At 29.9% G+C, this 23,856-nt stretch overlaps 3 protein-coding genes across 7 annotated transcripts in view; 1 reads left to right on the forward strand and 2 right to left on the reverse strand.

Moving 5' to 3' along the window:
• LOC123006356 (neuronal PAS domain-containing protein 4) overlaps window positions 1-9,338 on the reverse strand; it is a 35,768-nt gene extending 26,430 nt beyond the window's left edge. For 4 of the 5 annotated variants that reach the window (XM_044400780.1, XM_044400779.1, XM_044400778.1 and 1 more), the window contains exon 1: window positions 9,186-9,338. In XM_044400780.1, the coding sequence (XP_044256715.1) occupies window positions 9,186-9,196 (11 nt within the window). In that variant the 5' untranslated portion in view covers window positions 9,197-9,338. Of the gene's footprint in view, window positions 1-4,856; window positions 4,960-9,185 lie in introns of those variants that run through there. The other variant, XM_044400781.1, reaches the window with a different exon arrangement.
• An 8,383-nt stretch (window positions 9,339-17,721) lies between these two features.
• LOC123006435 (kinesin-like protein KIF11-B) lies at window positions 17,722-21,088 on the forward strand. The gene is made up of 6 exons (XM_044400903.1): window positions 17,722-17,887; window positions 17,970-18,258; window positions 18,307-18,458; window positions 18,505-20,143; window positions 20,191-20,361; window positions 20,411-21,088. Exons 1-6 carry the CDS (start codon window positions 17,835-17,837, stop codon window positions 20,627-20,629), a joined length of 2,523 nt encoding a protein of 840 aa, XP_044256838.1. The 5' UTR covers window positions 17,722-17,834; the 3' UTR covers window positions 20,630-21,088.
• A 400-nt stretch (window positions 21,089-21,488) lies between these two features.
• LOC123006434 (MAP kinase-activated protein kinase 2) lies at window positions 21,489-23,784 on the reverse strand. Its single transcript, XM_044400902.1, has 7 exons — window positions 23,454-23,784; window positions 23,266-23,405; window positions 23,152-23,216; window positions 22,895-23,101; window positions 22,765-22,840; window positions 22,489-22,699; window positions 21,489-22,438 (listed from the first exon to the last, which is right to left on the reverse strand). The coding sequence occupies exons 1-7, from the start codon at window positions 23,616-23,618 to the stop codon at window positions 22,214-22,216; spliced, it is 1,089 nt and encodes a 362-aa protein (XP_044256837.1). The 5' UTR covers window positions 23,619-23,784; the 3' UTR covers window positions 21,489-22,213.
• Between the last annotated feature and the right edge of the window lie 72 nt (window positions 23,785-23,856).

Here is a 23,856-nt window from a genome sequence, read left to right on the forward strand (position 1 = left end):
ATCACCCTGTATAATAAAATATAACACACACGGAAAGGATCTTTGAATTTGAAACAGCTACAAACAACATCCATTAAATTTATTAATATTCATCATCATGACTCAGTTTTCGATAATTAACGGTTAGAGTAAGTGAGCAAGATATCGTTTTTAATGGCTTTTTGTAGTGGCCAGTGTTGATCATTGTTGAAATTTATTTAATAATTAATCATAAATATTTACTGACTATCAATTCATATTCAAATACTATGTATTTTACCTTAATGTTTATAAATAATCTTCCGGTCGCGAACGCCAAGAATTCTCCTTTTATTTTTTATTATTTTGACAACTTCACTTTATATTAGTCAATCTTAAACGAAAGGCATAAGCCATAAGGTTATGCCCCAAGGAGATGTTTAAAGCCCGAGCTTGGAAGATATATAATAAATAAAATAAATAATAAATTAATAATCTAAAAAAGGCCAAAAATTGTTACACATTGCAATAGCTTTGTATATAGGGTGCGCCAGAACTCGCGCCTCAGAGAAAAATGGCATGTAAGGTAAGATACCAGGAACACAGAAAAAATATTAAAAAAATTCTATCTATAAAGATTTTGAAGTTATGAGAGTTTAAATTTTGCACTTTGACTATTTATTTCTGTTGAAAAAATAATTTAACCTTTTCACTCGTAGATAAACAATTTATCGTTTTGTATAATAAATAAATATTATTTTTGTTATTTTTGTAAGTTAATTTGTGTTTTTTTTTTTATGTTTAATTAGGACCTCTTATTGATAAGCAATGCTTTTTTTGCTTTTCACTCCGCCTTCCTTCGTTCCCTTTTCATGGACTAACAAGAAATACCCCCACCCAACTTTGCTCTTTGATTCTATTTTTTTCTGTTGGAAAAGTAATTTTCCAAGTTTTTTTGCTACAGGTTATTAGAAGAGGGAACAAGGAAGGAGTATCCTAAATTGTAACTCTGTTTAATGTTATTTGTGGCTTTTATTGGCAAAATTTTTGTAGTTTTACTAAATAATTGTAAAAAAAAACATATACAAGATGATCAGTATCATTAAATAGACATAAAAAATGTCAAATATCAAAAAATAAATGTCAAAATTTTTTGACAGATAGAATTTTTTAAACATTTTTTCTATGTTCCTGGTATCTTATCTTGCTTGAAATTTTTCTCTGGGGAGCGAGTTTTGGCTCACCTGTATAATAGGACGGATTTGCATAAAGTATTTGTTAAAGATTATTTTTTACTAGAGAAAAAATGTTTTAAATATTTATTTGGAATATATCACGTCACTTACAGTCAAAATTATTTAATTTTTGAACACTTAAGAAAATACTGTGTGCATTTAATTACAAGCCTTTATAAAGGTACTTGGTAACGGTAGGGCATGTAAGTCGCAGCGAACACGATGCCAATCCTTAATAAATCTGCTTGTTAATTACTGGAACCGAGTAGGTATCTCAAGTTCACATGTTAGTACTTGGATTCCTTCTGACAGGCATTGCTAGTGGACGATACCGTTCTAAACCGAGAATAAAAAAGCAGAACATGTTTTTCCGAAGATATCGCAACCTAAGTTTTAAATGAACTTATATTAGGTGTAGGTCAGGTATCTAGGATTGCAGCCAACATCTTTTACCTACTTCCTGTCGTATTCTCTTCACAAGTTCTTTTTTAAAATATATTGTTTCTAATTTGAAGGCTCACCCTCGCGTCAACATTTAACGATATTTGCATGTTTTTCAGTTCCTAATTAAATATAAATTGTTTAGACATTTCAATGTATAAATTTGGGAAGCAAAAACTTATTATTAAAAGTAAAGAAAGATGTTTTGTGCAAGATGTTGTACGAAAATGCACATCTCTCAATGAAACAAACTGCATAATACGCAAATGCAAAAAATAGTTTTTCTGTCAAGTATTTCTTGTACTTTTGTAAGAGAATTTGACTATTTGTAAATAATTGTAGCAATTGGAGTTTGTATACATTATTTCGAGTAGAAACCAGTAAAACGAAGAAACACCCATACATTAACTATTGCACAGTATTCATTATAATTTTAAAGAAAAGTTCTGACCTTTTTCAAAATTGACGCAGTCACCCAAAAAAACCCACATTTCAACCCGACTCTGGTCGCGAAAGCCTACGTTCTTACAGTATTCATTTTAGTTTATAATTTATTAAAATCAAAGATATTTGGTAAAATTTAATTACTTTATTAGTTTTGCGAGTTCTAGGTTCAAATATTACTTGCTTCACATAGTTTTTTAAAAACCTTATATATAATACTGGTGTTAGGTTACAAGGCTTTTTAAAATAGTTTCACGATCTCTACATCTGTAAATTATTCCAAAAGACAATTTCCATCTACTCTTGCCCGAAGTGAAATGTATAAAAATGTACTTGACTCATCGATAAATAGATAATAGCTCAATTTTTTATTCATCTATTGTATTAATGAATTATTATGCGTTCAACTTGTTATTAAGCACTTGCTTTATTCAATTTATTAGATTTTGTACAATTCAATAGGACGCCCGGGTTTTTGATTGTTTAAAATTTTTGAGCACCAGAAAATCAACAAATTGTTCGCACGCAGTTATTTACGATGTTACAGGTTAACTTGAATATTATTTTTTACAAAAAAGTTTAGTTTTTGCTAAAAGAACTGCGATCCGCAGTGAAAAGGTTAAAACCGTGCCTAAATAAATCTTTACGGTTTTATAAACATAACGTCCACAACGAAATTCGATCAAATTTTTTAGTCAGTTATTTGTTTGACTCAAAAATAATTCTCGTAAATCATGCTCGGGAATATATTCTTTGTTACTCAACTTAATTTTAAACAATAATTTCGAATACAAGTAATGTAGTCTGGAATTATTGGAGAGGATTGTTTGTAACGCCTTCTAAAACAGATATCAAGGTTCCTCTTACTAGGCAGGCAATGTTTACAATAATGTAATCCACCTAGATCCGGATACATTCCCACAAAGAATATTCATATTTTTCTGTAATTTAATTTTGGATAATACCAATAAATTCATTTTTTAAACAATGTTCTCGAAATTTTATTTGTGTTAATATGAGCAAAATATATGAGGAAGTATATGAGGGAAATTACTCAAAAGGATAAGAGATTGCATTTTTTCATATTTATTTTCATTGCTATAATCATTATTGTTATTTAAAAAAAAAGTTGTTATTACTATCTAAACTGTTATGTCTTTTTGATTAGTTTTTCTTGTCAAAATTAATTTTAGATTAAGAGATACCAAGATTCAAAACACAAACTTCAAAATAATGTAATGGCACAACTGAGGCCAAAACTAAATACTAGAGGATCTGAGCAGGATTCAAAATCGTTCGTTGCGGATTATTTTGTCTTTCTGTTATTTTATGTACTTTAAAAACATTAAATGATAACTTGATAACTAATAAAATTTAAAATAAAATTAAGACTAATGTGCTTTTTATCTGAGTGTTTATTTATTTTGTCGTAAAAACTGTTTTCAATAGCTATTTGTAAATTTTATGTACATACATACCTACGTAAATATTTTTTGTTATCAATATTAGTTAAAATGAAAATACTTTTTTGATTTCCAATATTGTTTAACGTGCAATAAAAAAATAAAATATTTTTTATGAAAAAAAAAAAACAAAACATATACTTATAGTGTGTCCCAAGAACGTCGGGCTAACTGTCCGTCTTGTAGTATAATTAGCCATACTAAATCTCATAACATACATTTTTCATTAAATAAGTAGCATTCCAAAAAGAGAAAAGACATTGCTTATAGACAAATAATTAAAAACAATTTATACAAAAAAAAAACTGAAAAAAAACATTGTGGCTATAAAACGTCTAAATTGGTTGGTAACAATGGTAATCTAGAAACCGAAACTAGGTAGCTAATTGCCTAAGTTGCCACAAATCATATAAAAAAGCTCAATTTGTTGAAAAACACAGAGAAACAAAGGAGAATTAAAAAAAAAACTTTACTGTTGTAGGGTTTCGTCAACCTAACCAGAAAATGTTTTATTCAAGAAAAATACCATCCTCATCCCTAAAAATATCCCTTTTTAATTAAACTAAAACTGTAAGAAAGTAAATGATTTTTTCAAATAAATTGTTTACTTGTACGTTTTCTTACTTTTGCCTAACCAATAATTTAAGGTGAACGGTTTTTCGTTTTTAGGCGTATTTTGATAATGACATAAAATATGTCGATTATTTTTAATTAAAATTTTGATATTGAACCTCTTTTTGTCATGAATTAGGATTGAATCGCAAATTTCTTCCACACTTTATTTAGTTTTTTTTTTATAAACGGCATGTTAATCTTCAAAGAAGAGCTAATTTTTTTTAGTTTTCTAAAAAAGCTCCGAAAAATTGGTTATGGGACACGAGACAATAAAATTTATGACTGTTGGTTTAATATTTTTAATGCGCTATATGAAAAGCAAATAAAAAAAATGTAATTAAGTTTTTTTACAAAGCCATTAAATACATAATATCTGGTAATGTGTCATAAATGAGTGTAGGCACAAGCCAACAATTTTTCAACGAGTATTTATCAAAATTAAATAATTTTGTTTATGAGCATTATCTGTTGCCATTCTTTGTTCAGTAGGATTTGTTTGTGGCAATTTTTGAGTGGAATATGGTTCTGTATCAGTGGTGCAATAAATATTCCCTTTGCTTTGCTTAACTGAGAATAAGAAAAATCTGGTACCAGCATCGCTGGTGGGTTTGCGAATTCATGTATAGCCGGCTCTTGATATAAATATCAGCTCACATCTCGAATGCAAAACAGCGAAGGAAATAAAGTAGATCGCACTCACCAGTGCGGTCGCAAGACAGGAGACTGTAGGAACCTGCCGAGCCATACCGGAGCCAGCGATGGTTTAGCACATGCCCGATTAGGCGATTATCCACCGTTGTCGCCTGTCCTTTGTTCCTCCCCCACTAAAGATCCGTAACAGCGCATAACGCACTGCGCATACTAGGTCACCACACGCGCAAGAGGCTGAGATACAGTACCTCGGTTTTGTTTTACAGTACTCCGGGCTCCGGGACGTCGACACGGAAGCATAGGGCACCATGGACTCGGGTGGTTTCTTAATGTTGTATAGTGGCATACCGGAAGATCACATAGCTATAAAATAATCAAATGGCTCTCCGTCTGTTTTTGCATAATTTGTTTGTAAATTTCTTAGTGAAAGCAGCGAAAAGGTTTCTGTGTGCTGCTAGTGGAAGTATAATGGTCGGCAAAGAACCCACTAACAGATTATGGGTTACATAAAATTATTATTTATTACCATTTGATTATTTTATACCCATTCAACCTTGCTGCTTGTCACTGTACACATCTCTGTTTCGATATGTAGGCCGAATTTTGAAGGAACTCTTCAATCCAAATACAAGTTCTTGAGTACGAAACAAAGGTTTTATTTCTACTTAAATGGTACCAAAATTAATGTAACTCACACTAGTGTAATCTCATAATTTTACTATAATTATATAGAGCTATAACATGAATTACCCACAATTTTCCACAAGACCAGGTACCAAAATAAAACTTTGAGAAACTTTTTGCAATATAATTGGCACAAATTGTCTGTTGAAATTAAAATGATATCTTTTGTGACTGATAATTTTGTTGAAGAAAAGGATAAATTTGTTGCCATAAATGCTCCTTTATAATAGAAATTTACGTTATGATTGGAAATTTAGAGTTACAAGGTTCTAAAATAGAAAAAATCAAATGGAAAATGACATACAAATATCATTTTTCTGCGATTTTTTTTTAATAAAGTAGCGCAATGTTAAAAATATGTAACAAGAAATGCCCCATTTCGCCCGTTTTTCAGTTCAGGAACAAAGAAATAAGTCTAGAACTTTAGAAGATCAAGTTTCAAAAATAATAATCAAGTTTTTTGCCAATCATTTTGAATGTTTGTGGTTCGACCTTTAGTTCAGATGAAATCTTTTTTTTTTCTCTTATGTATCTCTTTAACGAAAATGAAGTAATTAATCAGAAATAACAAAAAACAATTCAACAATTTGGAGACTTATATTGATGACTATAATTATATTGAGGATATAAAAATTTATCAGTATAACCATAACCGCTATTGTCTCCTCAAGATTTGTTATACCTAGGGTGATTTTGAAATGTACAACAATATTTAAACTGATACATGTCGACAAGTCGTAGATACTATTATAATCAATTTCAGATTCAAAAATTAAAATTTTCCTTTTTTCATCCTCGTCCCAACGTCCATTTGCGATTCAGAGTTTATCGAACTTTTTATTTTACATCAACGATCTCAATGGTGTACTCACTTTTTCAGAGTAAATTTTTTACCGATTATATTATGAATTATTTTTACAAATGCATATTTTTTCATAGTTTATAGTACCTTGAAGATTTATGAATTTTAATAGTACCTATTTTTTTAAATAGGTATTATGTATAGAAACTTTACTGCTTGACAAACGTATACCTACTATACAAGGTGCTACGATGTTGGAGGATACGAACTTTAACTTTATTATCGAAAGTTTTTTAATGTATAGTTGCCAAATCGGAATGCCCGTCCTCAACTTTTTCTTTTCAAATGACAACCTTTATTTTTTCTGTATTCTTTTTTGTCTTACTCAATGCTAGAAAACAATTTTTCAGTTTAAAATTTCGGTTTTGACGTAGTTATTCAAATTTTTTTTCAAAATTTTGAAATATATATGTATAAATTCTTTTAGCATGGTATACAATGAGCATTTAGCTATGTGATATACAGTGTACATTTACTTAAAATTTGTAGTGTTCTGCTACTAGTAGACACTTAATTATTTTTTTTAATTATAATTTTTTAAAATTGTATTTGAAAATCATTTTTTCGGGTAAAAGTACATGAGTGAAGCAGAGTGAGCTAAAAAGCTGACTTTTTCTATAATTTTTTAACGTCTGTATTTCAAATCCATAAAATAAACAGTCAATTTTTCTTTTTCTTCTTTAAATAGTGGTTTTTCTTGGCTCTAAATTTGTCAGTTTTTGTACAAAAAGTATTTTTGTGTTCCACTTGACACCATTTGTTGCATTTTTTTTAGATATATTTAACACCGAAAACAGTTGTAGATACAGTCTCTAACGCTTATAGAATTTGGGAAATATTTAAAAATTATGAATAAAAAGCTTTGCGTCATTTTATCAATTGTGATGCTTTTAAATGAGTCGTAAACATTTTTGGCGTAATATTTCGATAAAATCAAAGCTGCATAGAAATGGGATTTGCTGAAGCAATTTATTAGTACGCTAAGAAAAGCGGGTATAGAATTTTAAAATGCCATATATAAAGAGAAATTCATATAAGTAAGTAGTACTACCGTTAGTCAATGGCAAATTTATTGTTAGCTATAGCCTTTAAGTAGAGAATTTAATTTAAAATACCAATACACACTGTTTTCAGAAAACCATTAGTTATTACTGATTCATGTAAGACTTATACTTGTAGTTAAAGAAGTTTTCTCTGTCAATGCTAGTGAATTTTTTCGCAAGTTAAGAGAATGTTTCTGGGCCTACTCGCCTTTTTTCTGGATTTTTCTTTTGTTTTTTTAGTTTCAATTTTTTTGTATTTTTGAATTTGTTATACATTTCACGTACTGCCATATATTAAACTTTAAATTTTTTAAGGTTTCTAATATCGGTAAAATCATTTAAAGTCACTTTTCTATTAATTTGTTACCATACAAATATATAATACACGTGCTTTATGGATGAAAAAGTTATTTTTTGTTTTTATACAAATTAAAAATGTGCCAAATCAGAAATATGGTAGTGAACAGCAGGAACAATTTTATATCTCTTCACCATGGAACTGGAATTTTTGAAACTGTTAAATCGATAGTTCAATGTTAAAACAGTGGGTGGTCTATATTAAATATTATTTCAATTTACACGTTTGACACTTTCCAAGACCTTGCATACACTGATTAATAACAAACAGCAATTCTAAACTGACTAGTATTGAACAACAGATTATTTTTACTTTGGAAAATGTTACAGCATTAAAATGTTATACTATATTGCTTTAAAAATTTTGTTTTATTACTTTTATTACACTCTGATAATGAAATAACATTTTTGGGTTACAAACATGATCAATGGATGGGAAAAAAATATTAGACATTTCGTTGAGTTTGTAAGCGCATACTACTTATTATAAAGCGTGACTCGCTGGAAAAATCAAATTGTTGCCATTCGCGCATTCTATGCTAACATTGTTATATTGATAATAATATTATTACATGTATTACCAATTTGGCATATTTTATTTTCATATAAACGCTTTATTAAATAAATTAGTGATAAGTTAAAGTTACTCTCAGAACAACATACTGGAACGACCGGTAAGCCTAGGTTTAACCGGTTAAAGTGTCGTCCAAATGTCCTCAAACCTAGGTCTACACTTTATTCTTGCTTTAACCGGAACATACACATATAATATTCGGCCAAAACCACAACATAATTAAGTACAACTTTTCATCATAACGAATTAACTAGTGAATAAACGTCTTGTGCTTTACTGTCTTACCTATGATGTATTTATTATAAAAAATAATTGGTTATTTTTTATTGACAATAAATTTACAGAGATTTGCTTTCAATATATAATATGAACTATAAATTAGTGCTTAATAAAAATATTTATCTCAATTTATTATTATAAAAAAATGTGTAAATATGTTTGTACATCCAAGTTTTTTTGTTGTTAAATTTTTATTTTTATTAAAAATTATCAATGGCTGTTGGAAAAAAATAAATCTGCAACTTGCTAAACGTGGAATGTGACTTACCGTCGCATTGAAGTTTCCGCATTATCGTCTTACTTTTGCAATAGTTTCATTATTTCAAAGAGATATTTTTCTTTTTGGAATACTGTTAAGTGTATATTTTTTTTTAATTCTAATTAGAACGTTTTTTCAATTTTGGGAACTGTCATATTAGCCCGTCGGATTTTAAATGTTAGTAAGTGATGATAATGATAAATGGGTGTATTGTCAAAACAAAAACTCAAGTGACGGACGTTTAAGTATATGCAAATTTATAGTGCGATTATGGAAAAAACAAAGTGAAAAAGTCTATGTAAATATACTATTAGATTTACCTTGTGAACATGTTTGTCAGTTAATGAAAATACAAATAACACATTCACACACACATTGTAATATGAAAAACGGCGCGAATGAACAAAGCACGTGAGTTTTACAATAAAAATACGGTCGCGTAGTTGAAATACAGCGAGAGTTGGTGTGGTACCTATACCAATGGAACCCCGAGAACTGAGGTTCCAGCGCCCTTCCAAGTCGCAAACGCGGACCCCTTCTATCCACAGTTATGATGCTACAATCTTACTGGATTTTCATGTGCCATACCATTACTTGGTCGTTGTAATTTTCTTTCAAATTCTTACTTCACACGGGATGATCACTCCGTTATTCTGTGTGCGATCGTACAAATTACTTAACTAGTACAGAGAGAAACAAAAATATATATATGATGCTTTATACATTTATGTAATTATAATTGTTGTAATAATATCACTATAAATCACCTAAAAAAAAATATTTTGAAGTATGTAAGGGGTTCTCTATTATTCCAGAAGCGCATTCATCTTTTAACGTCGATATTTCATCCACATAAAATTTTGAAATTACATGCTAGGACTTAAATTCTTCTAGCATCTTTATTATAAATATAAATGTAGTACAAAAATTGTGGAAACATCAAATATGTAGGTTGTAATTTGAAACAAACTTGAATACGATACCTAAATAATATAAAATCCCACATTTTTTTTAAATAAAAAATCATATTCGTACTCTAAAAAGACTTCAATTAGGTGGCGATGCCGCATTAATGACCTAAACTGTACTTTATAAAGAAATCAGAAAATTAGACATATGTATTTAAAATGCAGTGCCTGTTACGTATAAATATACAGTGCGATCAAAAAGTTTATCTATCAAGCAAGCCTATAGAAATTTAAAACGTGTGTCTGCGGAAGATAAAATGTCACAATCGTAAATAAGAAATGTCAAAATATTTTTTTTGTAAACTGTAACAACAAATCGTGGTGAACGATTTGTATGAATAAACTTCAACTACATCTCATTTTAGGGTGTTTTAAGACGTTTCATACAATAATTCAATTTGTTTCGGTCAATATTTTAATTTCTATAAAATAATTTTGTGACATCTAGCTGACATACAAAGTCCCAAGCGACATACGTCCTCAACTAGAACGCCTACTTGATAGAAAGACTTTTTGATCTCACTGTATAAAAAAATATATAATGTTTAAAGTCAAGGAAGTTAAGTTGGGCCTTTTGATTAATGGACCATAACGAATGTTGGTGACAGTATGACAGTTTTCTAGTAGGTAGATTATACAAAATAGTTATTTTGTTTCACATATTAAGCTATTTATTCTTCCAGTTTACGCCAGTAACAGTAAGAATACTGTTTTTAAAAACGTTTGGAAATTCAGAAGATTGTTGCAAAATTCTCACTGAACCGACATTGTGGCCTGTGACAATTTCGACTTTTCGAGTATTAAAAACATTTAAAATAACTAAATAAACAAAAGCATTAGCTACGAGTAGGTATTATGTAGATGTACTGCATGGCGACATGTATTTTCTGGACTTTGAAACATTTTTCATTTTCAAAAGCAAGTTTAACAAAATTTGGCTGAGATAAAACTTTCAGCACTTTATCTCGTATATTTATTTTGTTGTTGTTAATCGTAAATTGTATTGTTTTTTGAGTTTCTGATGACAAAAACAGTTATTTGTAGCTTTTTTACATTTTACACGTAATTTTAAAGGTACCCGGGAAAAAATAGAACAGCAATGTCATTCGGTTGACATGTAAGGCATAACGGCCTTAGATAAAATAACTTCACTTTGAAATTATCAATGATGTAGTTATATCACGTGTTCAAATGAAAAGTTTACCAACAAGTTAACTTGTTGATAGAAGAAGACGTAGTAAAAAACGAATATGTTTTCTTGTTTCGTATTACCTAATCTAAATTTTAATGACATTTTTGACGAGTGACATTTTATCAAAATTTTTGTATCGTTTTGTTCAGTTGTAATTTAATTCTTTCCTTGCGTTTTTTGGGGAGCAAATCAACTAAACACAAATAATTTTTTAATTTTGAATCTTAATAATTTTCAGAAAAACCTATTTTTTTTTGTAAAGTACCTATTATGTTGTAAATACGACAAAAATGTTATACGAAAAGTTGTTTAGAATCAACATTTAGGCTCCTACACCAAATTTCAAAATTATCTAACTAAGATTTTTCATTTTTATTCAAGATAGCTTTTTAATAACAGGTACGTCAAAGAGTTATTTAAAAAAGTTGATTGAAGTCAAAATCTTTGGTCCGTATAATTTTAAAAACCTCTGTGAATTTTGTTCTCTCACATTTTCTTTTATCTTTATTTCTCAAATTAAAGAATTTTATTTGTAACAAAGACCGCAATGGAAAAACAAAATTGTAATCATAACACTACTTTCTTAAACATCGTCTGTTTTTTTTTTAATAACGGGTGTTTTTTTTAATTTGGCGTCAAAACTATCCATGAAAGTTTGATTGTGAACAAACAATCGTATTGAAAGTTATTGCTGACATTTTACAATCCAATATATTCATACATATACAAAATTTTCAGACATTTGTTTCTTACATATCTACAACATTTTTTGCACTTTTCGATGTTTTTTTGGCCTCTGGGAATGTATTGGGTTAAATTTGGAATTTTCAAGTTTTCTGATTTATGTCAAAATTTTTCAAAAATTTATTTTCACGTTTCTAAAACATTTTATGATTTTTTTTGTGTCTCTAGGAGGCAGTTGGTTTAAATTTAAAGTTTTCAATTTTTGTGAAAATTTTGGTCGATTTTCGATACCAGTAGCTTTTAACTCATTTATCAGTTATCATAAGAATAATAAAAATTTATACTCTAGTATAAATTATACGAGTAAAGTATTTGCTCATATTATAAAATTCTCGATTTTTCGAGAAAACTTAAGTACTAAAACACTTAGTAAAAATCTTGATTTTTTTTAGAAAAATGAAAAATGTGTTTAAGATAAAAATATAGACTATTAAAAAACAAGTGTTGCAAACACTTACATTGTGATACGAGTGTTATAATGCACGAGAGGTTGTACAACCATGAGAGGTTGTAACACGTGTTTTATATAATATTTTTTTCTATTGGGCAATTTTTAAATTGAATTTATTATTACATTTGACAGTTAAAATTGTTGTTACTTGGCGTAGGTATGCGGTACCCAAATTGCTTCAAAATAGCTCAAATTACATTAGTTTTGATGAAATACGTTGATCTACCACAGTATGCACAGTCAATGATGGTAAAAATGTAGCATAAAAACAGTGTTACAAAGAACATTTTGGATAAGTTAAAGCAGTCGCACAAAATGCCTATTATGACACCGAAATAGAAAAAAGCTCTTATGCTTTTTTATGCGCTTTCCCTTACTTATTTATGCTTTGTTCACTTCTTTGTTCTTATTTTCTTTCTTATTATGATTTGGAGGTATAACTATTAATACCTAGTATTGCCTCCTCGAGCCTGGAAAGAAGCTTTCTTCCACTAAATAGTCACACAATTGTAGGGAGGGTAATGTTTACGTAGGTAATAATTGCAGCTATTTGTTTTTTGTTTTTTTTTGTAAATATAAAATAACACTATTTCTTTTTTGAAAACAAATTAATAGTTTTTTTAAAGAAATATTAAATATTTATTACATAAATTAAAAAAGGTGTGCTGTTGTCTCAAAAAGCGCTCCAGAGAGAAACAATTTTTAATTTGAAAATAAAGCAAAATGACAACGCCATAGCAACGACATAAAAGAAGGCGGTCTTAACGTACCACCCCATGGCCGGTGGAAGAAAGATTTGACAACAGATAAAATTTATAATTTTTTTTACATAAATTTAACATTTTCGATAAATATTTTGGTACATTTATAAAATGCATAAACATATCTTTGTAAAACAATAAATAAAAAACCGTTTTTATTTAAGAAAAAAATTATTAGTATGGTAATCTCAAAAGTTTAAACAATTAATTAAAATTAAAAAAATTGGCATCGCTTCTTTACAACCTTTAAACATTTATTAATTTATTTCCAAAAAAAACTGGAAATTTACTCAAAAAAAATTCTTTAATTTTTCTAGGTTAAACATTTTTTTAACAAAAAAGTGTGAGGTTTACAAAAAAGAATTTTTGCACAGCAACAATTTTTGTATCAAGCTCGTTGTCTAAAAAAAATAGTTGTATCTTTCCATTAAAAAAAAATTTACTATGTTTATCTCGTAAATATAAACAATTAATTAATATTCAAAATTTTTTTGAATAGCATTTTTATAGCCATTGCACACCTATAAATTTATTTGTCAAAAAAATGGATAGTTACGCCAGAATAAAATCGTTTCCAGACTTTTGGACCAGCCTATATATTATTTTTGCAGGAAAATTTATTTCTTTCGCTTAAAAAATAATTTATTACAACCAAAAATCTATTATCAACAACTAAACATGATGCATCATGCATCTATTGTCATTTTAGTAAACCACCTGCTGGAAAATTTATTTCTTTTCTTAAAAAACAATTTATTACGACCAAAAATCTATTATCAACAACTAAACATGATGCATCATGCATTTCATCATTTTAGTAAACCACCTTACACGAGGCTATAGCATTTTTTAACATGTACGTTTCTATTGGCAAACTATGTTTATTGTTAATTTATTAATTTCAAATTTGAAAGAAATGTTTCTGCTTAGAGCAAGAATAGAGACTAATAGAAAGAATTTGTATGGAGAGAATAAGATTTTCTATTGTGTATACAGGGTGAATATAAAGTATGGAACCAAGCGGTGTTATTTTTAATCATGAGCCTCCAGAAAATAATAATTATTATTAATTAAAGTAATATAAAAAATGTGATAGTATTTTCAGAACGAAATTTTGTTTGGTTTTTGAGTTATGCGATTTATGTAAAAAAAAAATTCTGAAAAAAATTAAATATAAAGCAGATAGCTGTAATCCTTAGAGTAAGCTTTTATGAGAAAAAAGATTTTATATTGGGTTGCCATTTAAAAAATAAAATTTTTTGTAGAACTTAAAAACAAAAGGTAATTTCGAAAATTTTTATTCTTGTTAAATCATCACATTTTTATGAATTTTTTTTTGAAAAAATAAATAGTTTAAGCAAAAAACGTTTGGTTTCATACTTTTTATTCACCTGGTATGGTATACCTACTTAGTTCGGTAAGCACTCTTTTTATCTATGGTAAGAGTAGGCAACCGAGAGGAATTTTTTCTACATTGTGTTAATAGTTGCCTAGCACACCAATCATTTTTTACTTATTTTTGCATTAGGAGTAGATGTACATCTACTATTTAATATATGAAAAAAATACTATTTAATATACAGGCTGTTACACCAGAGAAAAATTTCAAGTAAGGTAAGATACCAGGAACATGAGAAAAAATTCTATCTGTGAAAAAAAAATTGAAATTTATTTTTTGACATTTGACATTTTTTTATGTTATGTCTATTTAATGATACTGATAATCTTGTATATGTTTTTTTATGATTATTTAGTTAAAAGCCACAAATAACATCAAACAGATTTACAATTTAGGATACAACTTCCTTGTTTCCTCTTCTAATAGCCTATTGCAAAAAAACTTGTAAAATTATATTTCCAATAAAAATAAATAATAGAGTCAAAGTGCAAAATTTAAACTCTCATAACTTCGAAATTTATATAGGTAGATTTTTTAAATATTTTTTATGTTCCTGGTACCTTACATGGCATTTTATAAGTGACGAATAATGGATTTGTCATTTTTTAATAACTGAAAGGAAGATAAGAGTTTCTTTAAACGAATTTTTATGTTTTTTTAATTGCACTTAGTTACCATATTTGCTATTTGTAGAGGGTACAAACTTAAGTTTTATAATTTTTAAATTAGATACCTACTTAGAAAATTGTCAAATACACTAATACAAAAATATGTATTTTAGAAGGTGTGGTGTCATAGGCGAATAATGAAGAAAAATTATGGGACCTGTTTCTTGCTTCTCCGATTCGAAACTCTTTCGAGTAGCCAAAATGAATCTTCTATTAGACTAATCTTTCCCTTGTTGGTAGAATTAACTCTTCCAAACTGTTCATTTACTTCAACAGGAATCTGGATTTGAATCTAAATCTCAATTTTTTTCATTTTTCCTGTTCATGAACACTACTTCACCGACATATTTGTCATGTTTTACTAGTCGGTTACACAACTCTACAATTACCTACAGGTTGCGTCTGGGTTTATTTCCTGATTTTTTTATTTATTTTTTTATTTATTTTTTTATTTTATAATTATGGAAAAATATCCAGATCCTAGGTAAAGTTTGCTTTTAGAACCTTCGTTGATCCACGAATTTAAAAAAAATGGCTATAAAAAATTCCCCAACTTGTTTACTAATGACCAAAAGAGAACTTGGCATAGTTTCGAGCCTTTGCTTTTTTAAGAAACAATAAAATCGAAAATTACTAAGACCTAGATGAAAATATGATGAAGGTTCAGGATTAAGGATTAAGGGTGAGACCATGAGTTTGCAGGAATTACTTAAAAAAAATGCTAATTTAAAAAAAATTAGAAAAATTTGTATACCACATGCAAAGAGAACGTTTACACCGAGGCCTTATGAATTTGAATGTTGTTAAGACGAATACAAGGTGATTCTTTTAGGGCCTATATTAGAAACTTTTTAACTTCTAATGCAGATAGAAACTTGAAATTCAATTAAATTATTTTCAAAATAGCTGAACTTCCGGAACTTTGAAATTTTAAATGGTAACCACTAATTTTTATTGCATTTTTGAATTCTCCTCTCCAAACTGAGTAAAATGTGAATTTTTGCTCAAAATTTTCATTTGCAGAGGTTCATTAAAAACATCACAGCTCTTGAACCGTTTGCGATAAGTGAATATTTTTTCTTGCATTCGATAACCAAAGGTTCGAAGAGTTTCCTAAAATTTTCAAAATTGTCAACTGTTACATTGCAAAGCTTATATGATTTTTTGAAAATGATATTTTACAAACAGCTATAACTCAGTTTTTTCAAATAAAATGACCCTATTTTCTCAACGGCAATGGAAAGTACATAGATTTGTTGAAGGCCTTTTATCAACATGTCCTATACCTACCCATCTCTTACAGTTTCTGAAATAATCACGAAAAACGTGTTTTTGTTTTTTATTTTTATAGCGAATCACGTAGGCTTTGGAAAATGATCAATACGTATTAAAAATTTAGTCTACACAACACCCATCCGGAATTACGAAGAATTGAGGTATTTAATAATCTTCAACCAAATGAAATAATGGAAGCCACTCAAATCAGTTCACCATCGAGTTTTGGACTGTTTGAAAATGGTAAACATATTGAACATGTGTATTAATTATGGTATATCTTTATTGTATTTTTCCAAAGCCTACGTGATTAACTATAAAAATAAAAACAATAATATGTATTTCGTGATTATTTCAAAATAAGAATCAAGAATCACCTTGTATAATAAAAACTTTATTATGGAAGACTATGTTTAAGATTTAGTTAAAGAAAGTACCCTATGAGCATAGCAAGAAGAGTAACTGATGAGTTCATTTCTAAACTTTTTTTCATTGTTTTGTGTACTAATAGTTGAATAATAAAAAAATATACAATTATCTTAGCAATTGTTTTTCAACAAATGAATGATTAAAATTCACGGTTAAAATCAGAGATTTTCTTAAATACTAAAATAATGTTTTTCTAATCTTTTTTTGAAATTTGACATAAGGGCAAATAGACCAAATTTACGATATTGAGTTTTATGCTTTGAACTGTTGCATGCTGTGAGGTCATTCTGGCAAAAGGTCTAATGTATTGAAAGACAATTAAAGGATTTATGTTATCTAGTTTGGTCTTCTGCATTATACTGAAACAGTTTTTTTAATTTTCTCAAAACTGCTAAATGGCGTATTCGAACTTTTTCCAAATTACCATCGATGTTAATTTGGAAAAATTCAAATATGAATTATCATACTTTTTTTATGTAAAGAGTACTATAAGATGCACTAGATGTCGCTACTTATATTAATTTCTATAAGAAATTTAAGTAGACAACTATTATTACATTTTTGCGTTTGAAGTCATTTTTAATATGCAATTTAATTATTAATACATAATTTATAAAAATTGTATTCTGATGTTTTATTACGGCCTTTAAAAAGTTTATATTATTTTTTTCTTTAAATATTGTGTCAACCAAAATAATTATCGGCAACCCGCTACACGAGTTAACGGTTTTTGTTGGTATATTTCGTGGCCTCAGGTTGGCATACCTTTTGCAATTTAATTATTAAGACATAATTTATAAAATTACATTCTGATGTTTTATTACGGTCTTTAAAAAGTTTATATAATTTTTTTCTTTAATTTTTTTGTCAACAAAAATAATTACCGGCAACCCACTACACGAGTTAACAGTTTTTGTTGGTGTATTTCGTGGCCTCAGGTTGGCATACCTTTTTTATTTGACTTGAAAAGTGAAAACTTGTGCGTAACTGTGACGCTACTGTGTTTGCTGTTTTTTGTGAGTTATTTTAAAGAAAAAAGAACTCAAAAAAGTGGTAACGAGCACACATTTGCCCTTTGCACAATGAGTGAACACAAGAATCCTCCATCTCGCGTCCAGGTCTACGTTCGAGAAAGGTGAGTTTTCATGCACCCCGAAACTTTCATGTTTTGGTCATAATGGCGGATTTTCTCTAAAATATTCAAATTAACATTACAGACCTTATACTAAAAGTGAAATTGCATCCAAAAAACCTAGTGTTATTAAAGACTCAAATCAAAACGAACTCTTCGTTAAGTATGGTTCAATTCAGAAAAACTACTCTTTTGATGGAGTTTTTGGGTGTGGGGCTTTACAAGCGGAGGTTTACGATGTTGTTGTGCGCCCCTTGGTTGACTCGATGTTGTTGGGGTGCACTTGCACTGTTTTCGCTTATGGAGCAATCGAAACCGGCAAAACCTACACCATGATTGGCGACGATATCAACCCTTCGGTTAATTTTATGAATGTAAATATGAGTATCTCAGTTGGATTATTGTCACAGTGATAGTTTTAGGACCCTTCTGTTGGCATGGTACCAAGGGCAGGAGTTGACATTTTTAATAAACTATCTCAATTAGGGGTTGAATATAACGTAACTGCTTCCTTTGTCGAGATACACAATGAAGAAATCCGCGATCTTTTAGGGTTTGATGGTTCTTATTTGAGGTAAAGTTATAATTGTTAGTGGTTTTTGTTTATTTTTTAACTTTAGAATCTGTGATGATCCGGACAATGAGGGGGCAACATATATTAAAGGTTTGTCTAAGGTACCAGTAAACAATTGCAATGCACTCTTTGAAACGTTGATTATTGGGGCATCAAGTCAAAATTCAGGTTCTCATACCATCTTTACCATTGCCGCTACCATTCGCGAATTGTCTAATGGTGATGAGATTGTTAAAAGTGGTAAAATCCATTTGATTGATTTGGCTGGATGTGAGAACCTTGACCGTTCTGGAGCTACTGGGGCCAATAAGAAGTCACTTCAAACTTTGGCGAAAGTCATAAAAGCTCTCGCTTTAAAATCCGAACATATTCCCTACGGAGAATCGAAACTGACAAGAATTTTACAAGATAGTTTGGGCGGAAAAAGCAAAACCAGCATTATTGCGACATTTTCGCCTTCAGGTGACGTATTTGAAGAGACTCTTAGTACTTTGGGCTATGCACATATGGCTCGAAGTGTCTTTAATTGTCCGATTCATAACGTTATAAACATACGGAGAGATAACATGATTAAAGCTTTAAAACATGAAGTTAGTACTCTACTTCAGGAATTAAACGTTACCAGGGAAGAGTTCTATATAGATGCTGAAAACTACGAGAAGCTGCTTCTCGAAGCCAAAGCCAAACACGAAAGAGTCGTCACACTTACAACAGAAATAACAAGATTAGATGGTAATATCAAGCGTGAAGAGCAGTGTTCTGATGAATTGGAGAAGAATCTCCACACTGCCACATTGGAAGCTATAACAAAAAAGTTGGAACAAGAAACCATCAAACAGGAAGAGAGTGAACATGATGGTGCTTGCATGAGCGATAATCTGTCACAATTGGAAGAACAATCAAGAGTTCTACAAGACGTTTCTAACCAGAACTATGAAGCTCAGTCTGAGGCAACATTACATAATGCAAAAATCGCTAACGAAATGGTCTCGGTTTTATCCAAGAACTTGAAAAACTTTGAATGCACTCTAGAACAATTTCGAGAAAATGAACAAACAGATTTGACTACTATAGCTACAAGCAATGGACGCATTAAAGACACCGTACTTAACGACTTAAAACGTTTAAAACAACTTTTACGCGACGTAGCTGCTTTTACCGAGAGTCTTAAATGCTCGTTTGAGACTTTGTTCAAGGATACGAGATTCACAGAAAGAGGCGCTAGAGCAACTTTAACGTCTACGAATGATGACAATCATAAACTGCTGGGACAGTATTTTGAAAAAGTTAAAGCAACTCTTGGAAGACTTAAAGATTACATCGATATTGCTACAGCTTCATTGGCGGAAGCAACGTTTCAATATGAGAATGATGTTAGCACACAGTTTTCCTTGTTGAGTAACATGTACGATAGATACTACTCCTTGTTGTATTCTTTACATGCAAATATGCAGAAACGTTACATTCGAATTAAACGTTTAATAATTCAAGGCGATGAAAGCGTCCAAACGTGGGAGACGCTTATAAAATTACTACTCCAGAAATTCGAGGATTTGTGGTTGGAATTGGAAACCATAGTACACGCAAAAGGATACGTTAAGAGAACAACCGACTTGTTGAAAAAAGAAACTTCTGCAGTTAGCCGCAACCTAAAGATGCTTTTTAACAAATTCATGCAACAAACGGTATAATACTACTATAAATAGCTTTCATTATTATCTCTTGTTTGTAGGCGCATCCTCAACTAGAAGATCTCCAGTTGAATGTTAAAACGGCTCAAGCCGTAATTCAAGAAGAGCAAGGGATGTGCATTGAGATGGTTTCTGAAAATCATCGCCACAACCAAGATTACTTTGCTAGATTCTTTAATACAATTACAAAAGGTGTAGAGGATCATAATGAGGTATGTTTTATTGATTTTATTGACTGTAAATAAATGTTTGGTGTTGTAGGGAGTTGTTGAAAAAGTGGAAACTATGGCAAAAGAGGCTTTTAGTATGCTACAAAATCAACATCGCATCACTGGGGAACACTCCAAACGTATTTCAACTGCCGTTGACAATGTTATTATGAACGAAAATCGTTACACGGCAAGAGTGATGCAAATTTCTCAACAAACCGTTGAAAACCTGGAAGAGACGGTACAAAAAATTAAAAAAGAAAAAGAGTAACTGCAAAATTAACATTGTCTATTATCTGTTCTAAGATTTTTACGGTATATTGCATGTTTGATTGTCAAGTGTTTCCCTTTAAGAGACTTATTCTTGGATACTAGAATCTTAAAAAAGTATAAGTCCTTCCTTACAAGACAATTGCATTGTCATACTTTACCCTTATTTATTTTGTTGTTTGCTAGCTTTAGTTTGTTATGTTGTTTTACTTATAATAACTTATGTGCAATGAATTAAGTTTTGCAAATTTTGTTTGACTGCAAAACTAAAAACATTTGCAAATTACATTGAAATTAAGATAAGAATATGTTACGATAGTTTTGCTGTTTGTTCGGTGCAAAGCTTTAAGTGAAAAACTTCCTAGTCTCCCTAGTCAGGATAGTATTCATTAAAGATTCCATTTGATGTTTTTTAAATTATTCAGTATTGTTTTTGATGTTCCTATTTTGTAATATTTTGTGAAGGTTTTTAAAAAACCAAATAAACTATAAAAACAATTGATTGTCTTTTTTTAATAGAGGAGTATGAAAGTACAAACTTTTTGAGATATTTGAACCAAAAAGTCGAACAAGACTTTTATATTGTTTTTAAAGTGATTAAGCATGAACCGCTTTAATTTACTTCTTATATGGACTTTAATGTAATTTTTTAATGGCGTCATTATCTTTTTTACTTAGGGAGTTTCGAATTCATAACATGGCGATTGGCAGTACTTTTAGGTCAATGACCCTGACAGTTCGGTTGGCAACGTAGTGTAGTATCTACTAGACCAATCAAAGTCGGCACTGCCAATCTTACAATTGAGAAAGTTACTACCCTTGCTCGTGGTGGTAGTACTGGTAATTTATCCAGAAAAAAGTTAGATAAATAGAGCTAATTTTATTAAGTTTGTTAGCAGTTTACATTAAAATGGCACTCATGTGCTAAAGTAAATCATGAAAATGACTTCATGTGTTTTTTTTTGTCGAAAAAATATAATAATACTTGCTATCATTAATTATTTAGATCATAGTTTCATATGAAATTAAACATGTTACAATATTAATGGTGTTTTTAAATCAAGTGATCAACTATGCACAAAACTTGAAACGTTTTTCCGACTTACAAGTTGTGTTCAAAAAAAGCGTACATATAGTGTGTACAAAACATACGAGGAAAATTTCAGTAGCACCTTTAATCTTTTTTTTTTTTAATCTATAATACATTTCCTCAACATTATTAACATTGTTTCGCTATTTGTTGCATTATTATTATTATTAATCAAAACATAGACATATTTACTACAAAAGAAATAATACAAGTGTTATTGGAAAATTGAAAATTTTTGCATCACTTTAGAAATAAATTAAAAATGAAGAATTCCTATAAAGTGTAACTAATAATACAAATCTAAAACGTTAAAATCTTAATTCACTAGACACAAATCATTCAGTTAAAATCGATTTGTTTGCAATTGTAAGACAATAGAAGCTTTAAAAGTATTTTTAATCTTATCGTTATTTCAAAATATTACGTTTTGAGATGATTAAAAAATCGTATGTAACAATTAATAAAACGCAAGGTAGTAAAATCATTAACTAGGTGTTATTTCTGTTCCTTAAACGTCACTTGATTTGCGGAACGTTTACGCCTTTTATTTAGAAGTGGGTTATTTGAATTTTCTAGTGTTTTTATATGCACTTGGTCATAATCCACTCTCATTGTGGCCAATGATCGGGTCATTTCTTCCTGCACTTCCGGCCACATCTCTTCGCCTTCTTTCAACATTTTGTGTGTATGTAAAGGAGTTTGTGGGACAGCTGTGTATTGCTACAAACAACAGTTTAGCTGAACGCTTAAAAATAAAATTGTCGATTTACAGCAATCCATCTATTGCTCATGACTTGGTCAATTGTTAACCGCTTAGCCGGGTCCACATTAAGCATACCATTAATAAGGTCTTTAGCATCTTGACTAACATTTTGCCATTCAGGATTGGGGAATGTATATTGGCCCATTCTTATCCTATTTTTCATCCCTGGTGAAATCGCCAACCCATGATTGCTATAAAATGGAGGGAAACCACATAACCTGTTTGAAAAACGTATACAGTATGAATCCGTTTTAAGTAAAACTATATATATACTCGTACTTACAAAATGTACATAATAACTCCTAAAGACCAAACATCACAGCTCTTATCATATTTTTCAGGCCCTAAAACTTCTGGAGCTAAAAAATAGTTAATAAGACTATGAGTGAAACAACTACAAGTACTCAACAAACCAACATAATATGGTGTATAACAGGGTGTCTGAAGTGTGTCCTTCACTAAAGTTTCTTTTGCAAAACCAAAATCAGTTAACTTAAGTATACCGTAAGTACCCTTTTTTGAGTAGAGTAAATTCTCTGGTTTTAAGTCCCTGTGTGCAATATTATTATCATGTAAATATTTTACAGCAATGCATATTTCATGCATGATCTGTGCTGCCTCTTAAATTAATTAACAATGTAATTTCTCAAACCCAATACTTGACACATACCTCTTTCAGTAAATGCCCCATCTGGTTTGTCTTGAATCCTTTGAAAGAGTTCTCCACCTTCCATGCTAAAACAATCACAGTTGACTTACAGTTTTGTAAAATCGCCCCACAAACCATTCCATTACGACTAATAAACAAGAATTGTTATTATATTTATTTTCATATACATCAATAATATTGACTATATGACGGCAACCACTTGCTTGCCAATGTAAATCAACCTCTCTTCTGGCCTTCTGGCTGTCAACAAGTATCTGAAAAGTTCAAATGATATTTTGGGTTGTTTAACTCTAGTGGCACACCTTAAGAGCGAACTTCTCTCTTGTAGCTTTAGAAAAACATTCAACAACTTTACCGTTGATTCCAAGACCTAAAACCGTCTTTGTAATGTCGTAATCGTCAGTAATTGGCGTTTTCTTCGGGGTCCTGTTACTTTGGCGCATACTATTCTTTTCTTCCCTATTCATCTTTTTTTACTTATTTCAATTTCAACAAAATATCTAACTTCAGACAAACATTTATTTATTACTAAATGATTCTAAATTTTTGTTTACTTAGGGTACATAACCAATAAAGGAATCATAAGAAAGTGACATAATTTAACAAAAAATGGCGATCATGCGCAATACCAGCGGTTATTTTTTGACATTTCTGACATACCGACGTCACTGACGGGAAGGAGTAAAGCGGTTTTTATAATTTTTT

Source organism: Tribolium madens, unplaced genomic scaffold (assembly GCF_015345945.1).
Source record: "Tribolium madens isolate multiple individuals breed KSU strain unplaced genomic scaffold, Tmad_KSU_1.1 Scaffold_2;HRSCAF=44;Tcas5.2_LGX, whole genome shotgun sequence".
Taxonomy (NCBI): Eukaryota; Metazoa; Arthropoda; class Insecta; order Coleoptera; family Tenebrionidae; genus Tribolium; species Tribolium madens.

What these genes read in the sequence shown, in the direction of transcription:
- LOC123006434 (XM_044400902.1), bottom strand. Translation starts at nt 23,618, where the DNA reads ATGAATAGGGAAGAAAAGAATAGTATGCGCCAAAGTAACAGGACCCCG. An exon ending in TGGGGCATTTACTGAAAGAG is followed by an intron (nt 23,102 to 23,151) that starts GTATGTGTCAAG and finishes AATTAATTTAAG; the next exon opens with AGGCAGCACAGATCATGCAT. An exon ending in TTATACACCATATTATGTTG is followed by an intron (nt 22,841 to 22,894) that starts GTTTGTTGAGTA and finishes ACTATTTTTTAG; the next exon opens with CTCCAGAAGTTTTAGGGCCT.
- LOC123006435 (XM_044400903.1), top strand. Translation starts at nt 17,835, where the DNA reads ATGAGTGAACACAAGAATCCTCCATCTCGCGTCCAGGTCTACGTTCGA. An exon ending in TTTGATGGTTCTTATTTGAG is followed by an intron (nt 18,459 to 18,504) that starts GTAAAGTTATAA and finishes TTTTAACTTTAG; the next exon opens with AATCTGTGATGATCCGGACA. An exon ending in GTGTAGAGGATCATAATGAG is followed by an intron (nt 20,362 to 20,410) that starts GTATGTTTTATT and finishes TTGGTGTTGTAG; the next exon opens with GGAGTTGTTGAAAAAGTGGA.